The 13,071-nt window shown below is 47.3% G+C and overlaps 1 protein-coding gene across 5 annotated transcripts in view; it reads right to left on the bottom strand.

Annotated features, from left to right (window-relative positions):
• The window catches only part of LOC139985604 (uncharacterized), a 179,432-nt gene that overhangs the window by 86,762 nt on the left and 79,599 nt on the right, over positions 1 to 13,071 (bottom strand). The window contains exon 1 of one of the 5 annotated variants that reach the window (XM_072000165.1): positions 9,598 to 10,894. The exons of 3 other annotated variants lie outside the window; for them this stretch is intronic. In XM_072000165.1, the coding sequence (XP_071856266.1) occupies positions 9,598 to 9,906 (309 nt within the window). In that variant the 5' untranslated portion in view covers positions 9,907 to 10,894. Of the gene's footprint in view, positions 1 to 9,597; positions 10,895 to 13,071 lie in introns of those variants that run through there. One more of the 5 variants, XM_072000166.1, reaches the window with a different exon arrangement.

The following is a 13,071-nucleotide window of genomic DNA, read 5'->3' as shown; positions in this document are numbered from 1 at the left end:
TCTACACCAAACGCCTGTTCAACGCGCCACCGATTCCACATCGCGGCACCAAACCCACGCAAAATTGTTTAGCGAAATTTCCAAAATTTCCGAAACGCAGTATTCCAACACTCGCTGGAAACGCAATCGGAAGAAATCGTGAGAAACATTTCGCCCGACTGAAACAGCAAGAGCGAGATTTCAGAGTTAAGGCGAAACATTTTCTCACGATAAAATACCTAATGTCGAGGTTCGAGTAGCTTAATAAGTTTTCAAAGAACGGCTGTGTCAATCATCTACGTTTTTGTGGTTAAAAAAATTCACGATAATCCGCCAAGTTGCAAAGGAAGTTCCAAAGTCGAGAAAAACTTGAAATTTGTAGTTCTTGTCCTCCAGGAAATTCTCTCGATCGTGATATCAAATATTTACGATGCCTCGACAAGCGACGCGTAGGTATGTGTGTCGTTCCTCGAGTATCCCATCTTGGCAGTTAGCATCGCGTGCAATAAAGAACGAAAATATAACGCGGATTAACGCGAGTCAGCCGACGGCCATGCGTAGCAACCGCTTCGCCATCTAATCCGCTCGATCGAATTAGAGCCAACGAAGACTTCATTCTCCGTTTCCGGTATGCACCATTCTGCATGTATTATGTATAACGGCAGAGAAACAGAGAAAGAGAAAAACAGAAAGAGAGGGAGAGAGAGAGAGAGAGCAATGTACATACGATGGTCGTATCTCGTCAATTAGCGTAATTCGAATTAAGCATGTCCCGCGGTGCGATCGAGGATCGCGATCGAAGATCGTAAAGACCGTGGGGTGGTACGTGCAGCAACTAGATCGGTGCTAATACGCTCTTGGGCAGCCGTACCGCGTTCGAGATACCGATCGATTTTATCGAGTTCGAGGTACGGCAATGGAACCGTGCACCCGCGGCAGAAATCGATGGCGTTCATTGCGTAACGAGCCACTTACCGCAAATCAAACTAATAGCCAATAAAGTACAACGGGTCTAAAATCGTGTTCGCGTAAACCAGCCACACCTGGGATCCAGCAGGACTCTTTAATCGGCATCGTCCATCGGTCTTTTTAACGGTGCGATCGTTCGGTCCCTCCCGTGTTCCGCGTGCATCTTCACCAGAGTATCTGCGTTCGATCCGTGTGACCATCGATCGCGTTTCTCAAAACGTAATTCGACTGCAGCTTCGTTCAGTCAGGAAAAAATCGATCTTCCTAGTACGGGTAGTTGCTTTCAGAACGCGTACGAGTCTCGCTATGTCTCTCAGAGGATAACGAATGGAACGGACAGTTCACCGGGGTTAAGCTATTCGATTGGCTGTAAAGCATCGTAAATGCTGAGATACGAAATACGGAATGCCGATCTGTTAAACGCGATTAGAGTGTGACTCGACACCGCGAGACGGCCGCGTAAGTACGCAAGCGAGGATGTAAAATATAGATAAGCCTTGTATAATCGGCATAATTAATAAACAGAGAGGTTGAGGTGGTCGAGCCCCGGAACAATAATAGACAGCCTAGGTATGCGGTAAAATCGATACCGCGAATAACAAGCCGATGAGTAAGCCGTCTCGTATCGGAGCTCGTTCTGCTCGCGACAACCGAACGTAGAGCTACGATCGACGATTTTCACTGGTCGATGATTTAATCGTGCCGACTCGAGAGATAGCGCACGTACAAATGTCGTGGACGTACCTGAGCGCACGAGGGACGTGTCTGCCGAGGAATCGCGATCTAAACGCCAGGGCATCGTTCCTTCTTCCGCTCTCTTTCGAATTTTTCTTGGAACTACGAAACAATGGTCCCCTGCGATGCGATTAGAGAAGCTCCAAGAACGATAGCACGGAGCGGAGAAGCCGTCATTCGAACGTTTCGTGCGCTACGTTGGTTAACTCGGTAACGGTACCTTGGATACTTCGAACGTGAACGCTCACGGGTTGTAATTTTGCCGAGCATGCATGTCGAACGTCGCGTTCGCCGGCCGAAAATAATATTTCGTCGGGAGTAGCAATTAATCCGGCACGAGAGTCGAGAGGAATGCGGTTCTGCTTCGCCAGACGTCCGTACGAAGCGTTAATTAAGATATATACGCAAATTTCTGGCGATAAACGTTCGATATCGACCATCTACGAGATTCAGGCTCGATGAAACATGTTTCGTCGACGCTGATTAAGCGCAATCGTATCGGGCAAAGACGAAAAAAATAAGAGGTACTATAGGGCAGGTCGAGCATTGCGTTTCTCGCAAGCGCAATCCCTTTAAATTGTTCGTCTTATGAGATTCAAGCGAGGTTACGATTAATCGATCGAATAAAAAGGAATAATCGTATAATTTTTAATTATCAGAGACTTTGTGCGATGTTATGTAAGAGTAAAAACGTAATGATAGAAAGCGGTTCGATTTTTAAAAGAATCACTAGGCTAAGAGGTTAATAGAGTAGTCACCACTATAAAAAAAACGGCACGCAATCTCGATTTCCCTCGACTATTTCTTCGTCCGTTTTAATCGTGTCTTTTAGGCTACTATAAAGCTCGTTTTCAGCCACTTTGTCCGTGGCGCGACGTTAATTCTCCGTTTAACCTGAACCTGGCGTTCTTGGGGTCGAGGATCTCTGACATCGGGCCGACAATCATGACTAGAACAACGAGCAAAGAGGAAGAGCGAAAAGGAGACACGACGAGTCGACTTAATGTCGAGGTCGTTAAGACCTCGTTTTCACTGCATTACTGCCGGCCAGCGTACAACGGTGACTCGCGCCCCTTTTCCGCCTTTTCGTTACGCAGTTACTGACCCTTCCACGTTCATTGTTCCCTCCATTTAGGTGAAAGCATCTGGCGAATGACTCGTTCAACAAGAACGCGCGTCCTTCGACCAGTGTTAGTACAGTCCTTTACATCAGCCAATTAGCGATTATCGGTAATCGATGATTAAATTAACGTTAATCGAGGAAAAATCACATCACGGAGGTATTAAAAATTCTTCGTTAGAAGCAAGATAGTAATGTAAAATTTATCGCGAACTTTGCCCTTTCCACTCTATTCCTTTAGTTACATCTTTTATGCTCTGAAAAATATCGTCCGTCACTGTAGACACGAGAACGGCCGTGAAGAGAACGTACATACAGAGTTCGTACAATACGGAAACATACACGGAATATTGAACAAGTTTTTATTTCAATTTTATTTCTTCTGAATTTCCACAAACATCCGCCGTTTAATTACAGAATTTATAATAAATTCTAATATTATTCCTAGACTTTATTCTAATATTATTCGCAAGAATATTACGCAGTGTTGTTTATTCGTCAAGTTTTAGCATCGAGTTTTAACGCACGAGATCGAACTTTACGTCATCGATGAGAATATTCGAGGCAACTGTTCTATGCTCGATCGATTACTCGCTTCGAACAAGCCTAAGCGATGCGATATGCCATGGTATCTTTCTTTCATTCATGCGCCATCCTCTATATCGTCATCTCGCATCGTGCATGGCGAAGCATATCGAGGAAAATGCGTCGCGATTGCGAGGCGAAGAGTTTCGCACGAAACTCGTGTGAGACCGGAGAATTGAATTATGGGAGCACGCCTAGACAAGATACAATCTGATTCCATAATGAAAGAATGCTCTATGATGTTGCGTTTTCTAACGGCCTGTGTCGGCCAATTACCATCGAAACGCCCTGCTTGGATCGATATCGCGTTATTCCGTGGTCTATGAACCGAGAATTACAGAGAAAGTTCGATAAACTTGGATATTGCAGAATATAAATACAAGTCTTCTTCGTTCATGGTCACAGAACGAACGAATTCCTTTATTGGGTTGGCAACTAAGCGATTGCGGATTTTGTCAATACCATCTAATGACAAAATTCGCAATCATTTAGTTGCCAACTCAATACAAGAGCTCTTTTTCATTTTTAATTTCGTTCCGACGACTTGTTTCGTGACATTCTACGAAACGAGGAAATATTTTTGTTCGGCGCCGTCTGCGGCGCTTAATTTTACGGTCAATGGATAAGACGAAAGTTACGTTCCGATCATGAACAAAGATCTTTTGAAGGAACGATATTATCGAGCGAAGCTGAAACGCGTGCCCGATTAACCGTCTGTCGTTCATGAAGTGCCACAAACGAAGAAAAGGAGAAAACGCCGTGTTCTTATCGAACGCGCTAAATCTAGCTACGATCGAAACGACGACATTTCTCGTGGATTCCCAGCGACATAGTCCTAAAGCCGTTTTCGTTTTCTAGCTGTGTACGTACGTACGTACGTACGTGTATCACGATTGCACCGTGGTTCATTTTCTAACGAAACTGTTAAGCTGTTTAAACATTCCGAGAGAAAAGAAGAGAAAAATTAACTGCAAGGAGAAACAAAGTTAACGAACGGACGTATATAAATATAAAGCAACGTTCGGTAACCGGTAACTATATTAATTACTGCGAATAACTGGATCGCATCGGGAACAAAACAAACGAATTCACCACGCTTCCTCGGCCGTGTGCAGCGCTTTTAACGAGACAGAACAGGAGAAAGAGCAGAGAAGAGAGAGGAATTACAGTGAAAGAAGGGAATTGTCTCGAATCTAATTGCGATCATTAACGCGGCTATATTTCCCTGAGAGGTAACGATCCCGCTCGGGCAACATTAGACAGCAGCAAGTGGCAACCGCGAAAACATTCTCCAGTTTCTTTTCCCTTGGTGGAAGGCGTGTCGTCTTAGCGACGAGACGCGATTACCTTCGTTAACGAAACGATCTGGCCGTGAACGAACGATAGTTTTGGGCCAGTGAATTCGCGCACGCCCTAATAGCCAGGTGTAACGAGACGATTCATCGCTTTGATATTTCATTCGCCACGCGCTGTTACGACCGCGAGAGTGGAAGTTGAGAAAAACTGAAAACAACGAAATGAAAAGCCTGGCGGGAGAGAGCCTGAGAAAGAACGACACGGTTGAAAAGCGTGAATCCACCACCGATTTACATTTTCTACATACACTTCCACTTAATGACTGACTAATTACAACCTCCTATCGCTCAGTTTTCATCCTTATTTTTCCACCTGGCCGTGTAAGTTACGACCAACTAGCGACGTTTTAATCCGCTTCCGAGAAGCTTCCATCGAAATGTGCCAAGATTCGAGTATCGTTGCGCGTTGTTTCGCCAAACCACCGCGCGTTTCCCTCGACGTGTTTACACTCTGATAACGCTACTAATGTCACGGCTCGTTTAATTATTCATACGCATCTGAGTCGCGCTACGGCGGTGTTTCATCGATCAAACTCCAAACAAGAAGGAGCAGCGGCGAGGGGAAACGCCGTGCGAAAAATCGCTGGCGTACCAAGACGCGAACGATTTCGAAGAATCGCGTAAAAAAAAGGGGCATTCGGTGAATCGGTTTGTTCGAACTATCTCACGAGATATCGCAAAGATCTTCGGAGGGGTCAGGAGAAGGAGAGTTAATTGCAGAAAAAAGTCCAAATAATTAGGATAACGATCGAGCGCGTCAAAAGCTTCCTGCTCGCGCGTTCCGGACACCTCCGGTTAGTATATATTCGTGAGTATTTTATTAGCTTGTTTCCCCTTCTCTCTCTCAGTCGGGCATTTACATCTAAACAACGTTCTCAACGAGAGAATCTAGCATCTTCTAGGAAGGATCAAGGACAGGTGGAAGGAACGAGCAACGACGATCAAAGAATGTCACGGTCAAAACGTTTCGAGAGTCCTCTCGTCTTTTTTGCCATCAACAAGACTCGTTTTTCTACGAAATCTGCTGGCCCCCGGGAATGGTGCAGCGTGTCGTAACTCCTTTGGCCCTGTGGACGTTAAGGGATGCAGAAAAAAGCGAAGATTACAGAGCGGTTCTCTCGAGGAAGAGAAAAAGAGAGAGAGAGAGAGAGAGAGAGACGATCCTTGGTATCTCTCGTAAAGAACGAAACCGATGGCCAAACACCCCCGTCGGGATTTTCATATTCACAATTAGCATGTTCTCTGCCTCGTCTTTTCGAATTCGTCCGAACAATGGCAGGGACACCCGCGGCGTTTCATTGGACTCGTTCCATTGGACAAAAAGCAACGCGGATTTTTGGCAAATAAATACGCGAGCCGAAACCCGCCGCGTGTTCCGCTAATCCCTTTTGGCTGTGATATATTCGAAATTGATGGCTACTCTCGTCATTCGTTTCGCGTTTAGGCGATCTCGCGCGTAAATCTTTCGAAGAAAACGCATCGGTCAAGCTGGTAATTTCGTTTGATCTTTGGATGCGAAAGGGAGGATCGACGAAAGAGAATTTACGAATTTTCAAAGTTTTTCTGAACGCCAGATACAGGTTGTTGCGGCAACGATCGCTCACGGATACACCGTTCTACGCCGGTATGGCGAACGAAAACGAGGTTTGATTCAGAGTTTCGGAATGCGCGCGGTTCGTGCTAAGCCTCCGGGCCAACGAGCTTCCTCGCAAGGTTGCTTTCCAATCAACGAGGAATTTCAGTCGGTCTACCCTGGCACCGGTTTCTAACGACCAAAATCTTATACTCGATCGCAACACAGACTCTCTTTCGTACTCTTAAACGTAATATTCGCAACAACTATCCATGGCATTAAGATCGTCGAATCGGCGAATTCTTTTCGAATTTTTTATCCAACTTCGTTCCATCCATTCGACTCATTCACAAGTATCGAACGTAAATGCCAGTGTATTTCTTTTATTCGATGGGATAAATACGGTCTGGGTAATGTTGGAAGGTGATTCAAGGCCTTGCCGCGTTCAAGGACCCCTGGGTGTGGATGCTGCGGAGGCGCGCGAAGAAAAAATCGACCAAACGTTCACGCGAGCCGATGTTGAGGATATTCGGCTACCGTGCTCCATCACGTCCGATCGTCGATGTTATCTGATCGAGAGAGGCTGCCCGAGACTTCCTTGTGTCTCGCGGAGTAAACGAGAGAGAGAGAGAGAGAGAGAGAGACTCGGAGCCCTGCGAGCTCAGCGATTTAACTAGATGCGCCCAGGCAGATCCCTATCTGCCGCGATTGCAAGAGTCGTTGCTGCTCGACAAGAGCTTCGCTGCGTTCTCTCGTCTCCTCTCGCGTTCGGCTACAGGGGAGCGAGGTAGTCGTTAAGGGCTGCGCGCGTACCACCAGGAGTTACATAGCGCTAACGCGTTCGACGAGATCCATCTTCTTTCTTTTTCCGTGCGAAATTAATGGCACTTCGCGTACCCTCGCGAAACAGCGGGCGAAAAGAAAAAAGGGGAATGTCTGCTCGGGGAACACCAAGTTGACGAAGGTTAGCTACGCTGCAACCCGGTTGGAGAAGGGGAAAGAACGACGAAAGTCTTGTCGTCGTTAAGAGTTAAGAGTCGCTCGAATTACGAACATTTGGCAACGTCCGCTTTTACTGGCCGGCTTAATACCCCCCGTTGCACACGCATCCTATATAGACGCGAGTGCACGTGTGTGGCGCCGGCCAGAGAAACGCACAAAAGCCTGTCGGTGGGCCTTCGTCGTTCAAATACCGAGTCGTTAAAACCGTGCAATTTCGTCGAATTACGAATCGCGCCGCACCACCGCGGACGACATTTAATGGCCGCTATGCGCACCGAACCCGCCCCGTCCGCGTGCACCGCCGTTCCTTCTACCCACAATTTCGCGACCCACTGCTCGCCGCTTTACGGAGAGAGCACAATTTGCTCAACTTACGAACGAGCCACGCTATTGCATTACGCTCGGTGAAAGCTGCCGATTTTACGATCATCCTTTTTCTCCACTGCGGTACGCTTTTTCATCACCGGTCAGGAAACACGTGCAAGGAACCCGCGAGATGCGCGCAATTTTGGTTATACGGTATCGTAGTTGCGTTCCTATACCATCGGACAGACGTACGTCGAGAAGAATTTTTGGAAATATTCGATCGTAAAAGTTTCTCGGAAATCAAAGAATATAGAAACTCCATCTTTTTTCTCGGGGAACAAACGATTTACATCAATAAGGTGACAAAGATAACATTCTAAGGTAAATTTTAACAAATTTCCTCTCTTACAGATATACGTCCTATGGCTTACCCTTCGCTATCTCGACCCGATCTTCGCAATTTCAGCTTTTTTCCCTTTCCTTAATTACCACGATACAACACATTTTGTGGTCAAACGAGATGTAAGCCCGTTGGAAACCAATCGGAGCGACACATTCCCAATCGTGCTTCAAATTGAAACACCGAAGGAAGACGAGAAGCGAGATCAATTACCTTCTTGATCGGTTCCACTATAGAAGCCGGAGAACGTGTTCAGATAACTTAAACCAGTTCGAACAATTCCCTCGTAATCTCGAATATACGTATGTACGTGGATATTTGAAATAGCTAGAAATCGATATTATAGGTAGAGAAGGATGAAAACAATCGCGGTTGAGAATAGCCGATAATCGCGAGTCAACTTACAAGTCGATCCGTTCCAACGCGAAGTAAACACACGAGGCAAGCGAGAAATTCCGCTCGCTCGGTGAATTTTTTTTTTTTCTTCGAGCTATCCGGTGTTCCGGTTACACGATGGAACGAGCGTGCCACGGATACGAGGAAGTAATGGCCGCAACATTTCGACGCGCGGCGAAATAAAAAGTCATTAACGCTTGCCTACATAACCAGGCGCGCGGATTACGCGAAACTCGCGAGTACGGGAACACGAGACCATAGTAAAAACAGCCGTTTAAAAACTGGTATTACGTTGCGATGCAATTATGTAATCAGGTTGCGGCACGTACATCGTCGGGTTTCCAATCGTATTTAATTAAAAACTATCGGCGAGAAACAACGCACGGGCCCCGCGACTCCGACTAATCGATTCCAGCCGCAACCTAATATCCCAATTTTCCACGAGCCACGAGACAGGTCACGGTTTCTGTTCCAGTTTCGGCATGGAAAACGGTGAAACCTGTTTTCGATTAAAGTCGTAGAGCTGTAGCGTTATCGGCGATAAAAACATCAGACGCGGCTTAGAAACCACTTACGTCTACCGTCGTTCGGCTGTTCTGTGTTTACTATCGTTCTCGAATTCGTGGAATAACGCGAGACAGAAATTCCTGCCAGTTACTCTACTAGAACACCTCCATTCGTACTTCTAATCGTTACGAGAGATGCTTCAACGTTGTTTATTTATCTTTTGTTTTGCGATTTCTCTGCTTGCTTATTCGCGTAAACATAACGTATGTAAAGCGCGTAATTTTGTTCGCTCGGTTCATCGCGTTGAACCATTCACAGTAACTAATTCCTAGTCGTTTTAAACGGTGCTCGAACATCTTCGATATTTCAAATATTTAGAGATTTACCTTCGTCTAACTTTGTCCCTAAAATCCACGAATGCCGCGAATCTGATATTACAAAACAAGGGATTAATCGCTAAATGTACGTTCGCATGACCGATTAAATTAAAAGAATTTCATCGAACTACGCGAATTGCCTCGATGATGACACATCGAAGGAATTTCGACCGTTACCTTGCTTAATTACATTACGCAACGAACAACGCCGCTCGTAAATTCCAGGTATCGTAATCCCATAAAATGTGTGTATCAGCTTGGCGAAATTATTCGAAGGGAATAATGGGACTCACCTCTTTCATGCCATCGAGCCTGCCGAGACTCTTGGTACCCCGAAGCGGCGGAAACGCGGCGTCGTGCCATCCGGAGTTGCACATCTGCACTTGCTCCGAATGCACGTTCAAAGCTCGCGCTCTGCTCTTGCTCTTGCGCTTGTCCAGCAGATGTTTCGCCCTGGATTTGCGGACTGGCGCGGCCGGATCATCCTCCGGATCGCTCTGCACCTCCCAACGCGACGGAGATTTAAAACGACGTCGAGGACTCGTCGGTGAGGTCACCGGCGAGGTGAGCCTCTGGACGAGGGTGCCGAACATGGTCATCATTCGACCTGCTTTAACACCGACGTAACGATCAACGATACTTCACTCCGACTTGGACATCGTGGTATCGAGCTGTGCGCGCCTCGTCCTTCGATAACGTTGTTCAGCTCATGCCAGCACACGATTCGTGTTCTTCCACGGGGAGAAGAGTATACGACACTCTCTGTCACTCGGTGGTTCGCGCGAAATCCACAGGTGGTTCCCGGAACGGATACGCGGTGCACAACCGAGTGTATACACTCGTGCCTCGCGTGCCAATACACAGCTTTCTGTTTGTCGATGGAGGATGCCGGTAGGAACGGAGCAAAACACCGTGGTTCACTTGAAACTGTAACGCGTGGATAGAGCAGTGGAAGGAAACGAAAACGCGAGATAAGAAACGATAGAAAAAGCCGGTCACTGTTTACTATCACACGATTTTTATTGCGCCGTAGGTAGATAGGTTCAAGAGCTCGTGTATGTAACTTGTCTGTCTGTCTCTCTCTTTCCTCTCAGTCTGGATCTTGGTTGGTCTTACGCGAGACGTTGCACGCTTGTTTTTCCGTGCGTACACGAATCGAACGCAGGCAGATACCGTTTCAAGTACCTGTGTTCTACAGCACGTTTCACCGATCGAGCAGAAAAGTAGCGGCCTACGGGGAAGCGACGTGTCAGAGGGCCGGATCGACTTGAAACCAGGCACAGGTATTTGCCTTCGGGCGTGCAGCGCTCTCTCGCAAACACGGTCCGCGTTTAAAGCGGTAGTCTACGTGCACCGTTTCTTTCCTCTACGGTTCGCGGTTTCCAGTGTTACTCGCCGTTCGCGAGACGATCTTCCCTCGTACTATGTTCCAACGATCGGAACGAGACGCGAAAGAACGCACAACCGTGTTACCGAAACGTGACAACAAAACACGAGATACGTTCGAGACGGAGATTGAACGTAAACGCGACGCGACACATACACGCCACGAGCACCGATCACTGGCTACGTGCGGAATCGAACTGGTCGCGCGGAGACTGCCTTTGCCCCGACCGGTTGGCCTCGCTCTTACGAAAATGCCCGAGTATGGACGAACTCGAACGAACCGGATCGAAGTTTCACGATCCACGACGGCGAGACGCGAGACCGAGTCACCGGTTACCATGGCGATCGGGACTTATTCCCCGTTGGGCCTTACACGTCGTTCGTACCTCACTGGGGAAACCGAACCGACCGAACCGAGCGCCGATAAAGGGTTCCTCCGTACGTTCTCCATGCCTAATTTTCTCTTATATCTCATGTTTCTTTCCCACGAAGCACTTTATTATCGTTTAGATTTTGAAGACGTTTTGGGTCCAACGATCGGAGATCTAGACGTCAACCGTATATGTGGTTGTTGTTACGCGGCATTAGCTAAAGAAACACGCGGTGTTTATTCCGCTCGATCGCAGATGATCGTAACGGATTACGAACGAGATAAATAACGACGTATCGATTGATTTTACTAGATTTCGAAGGATTCGATATCAGAGATGTACAGAGGCTGGATGCGCCGCAGGGTGCATCGTACTCTATTTGCAACCGGCGGAACGTGTCCCGCCGTAACGGTCTCGGTAACGATAAAACGAATTGATAATGCCTGACCCCGGAATGAATTCCTGTTTCTAGGCGTCAACCGGCTAATTAATGGCACGATGACTGGTTCTCGGTTGCTTCGCGGTGATATTCTTGCATGTCGGACGCGATAAATGGGGAGTAGTCGTGCGGAACATGGCGAGAAGTTGCCGGGATGTCGTGGAACGCCAGCTTCCACGAAGACTCGCCGGTTGAAAGCACGAGAGAGGTGAAAATGAGTGCTCGATAAGCGGCAAAGGGACACCGACCGATCCCGGCTTTTAATCGATGGACACAGGGTTAATCGCGCGTCCAGACTCCCGATGATTTTCATCGAGCTTTGACGCATTGCGATCTACCCTACCCGGTAATCAAGCAAAGAGGTACGCTCGTGATTCTTCGTCGCTTTCAAGGACAACGAAGCCTGACGCGAATTAAGAACGAACGCAACGCGCCTCCTTCTTGCTTGAACGATATCATTAGAGTAAGATCCCGTCAAAAGTTCAATTATTCTCGCGTCTATATACGGTGATACTGGGAAGTTGATTAATCGTGTCAGAGGCCCACTCGGTAATTATTACGCGGACGCGTAATTAGCGCGAATCGTCCGATACCAAGGTTCATTCTCCGTTCCGTGTCCTTATCTCGTGGCAACGGTATCCGTGAGAATCTGAGTTACGCGAGACAAACCGATTCAGATTCGTCCCTCTGTAACGAGCGCGTGATCCATGATGCAGCTGGAAACGTGTGCGGTTAGTCGCGTTAGTTTCTTCTCGCGCATCTCTCGTCTTCATCGTCTCTCGTCTTGTCTCGTCGAGTCGAGTCGAGTCGTGTCGAGTCTCCTCTCGACTCGTCTCGCGGAAGTCTGCTCGTCCTACATCGCGATTCACCTATGCGATAAAACGTAAGAGGCGTGTAACTAGAAGTATGCGTTATCCTACTCGGCTACCTGTTGAATATATCCTTGCACGTATGAAATAATTAATCGTGTCTCGTCCAAAATCTCGATGATTACTCTTGCAGACGTCCTCGGTTAGTTTACCAGCGAAAGCAGGAATAAAGTAGCGGCAAGAAAGGAGCAAGAAAGCGAGAAGGAAAAATTCGTCCAAGTTTCTTGACGTACGGAATCTTCGTTCGTAGGATCGCGCTTCTTGTCGCCTTAAATTTCAAGACCGCGACAGGTGCAAAGGCTGAATAAATCCCAGCTATCGTGGAATTGCGTCAGTCTGCGGTCGTGGCTGACTTTTTTACACGTTCTTTTTCTCGCTTTCGTAGGCCTCGATTTATGCCCGTCATTGCGAAATAAAAGTACGAGATTCAGGATATTCGGTACGAGTTTGCTAGTACGTGCGACTGAAACGTGCCACGTGTCTCTACCTATTGTTCGTAGTTTCGTGTTCCATCGCGCCTCTTTCACGTTTCTCCGTTGCACACTCTCGAATCTGGAGCACGCTGCTAGAAGAAACACGTAGTGCCCGCCTTGAATCGAAGATAACGTCAAAGCGCCATAAATATCCGATTAGATCAGGTCTCTGGGCGCATTCCTCTTCCACCAGTCATAATCCGAAAAATAAATCCTACACGCGTAAGTT

The sequence above is a fragment of the Bombus fervidus genome, chromosome 3 (genome assembly GCF_041682495.2).
Source record: "Bombus fervidus isolate BK054 chromosome 3, iyBomFerv1, whole genome shotgun sequence".
Taxonomy (NCBI): Eukaryota; Metazoa; Arthropoda; class Insecta; order Hymenoptera; family Apidae; genus Bombus; species Bombus fervidus.
The sequence above is the reverse complement of the archived record's forward strand: the minus strand, read 5'-3'. Positions and strand labels throughout refer to the sequence as shown.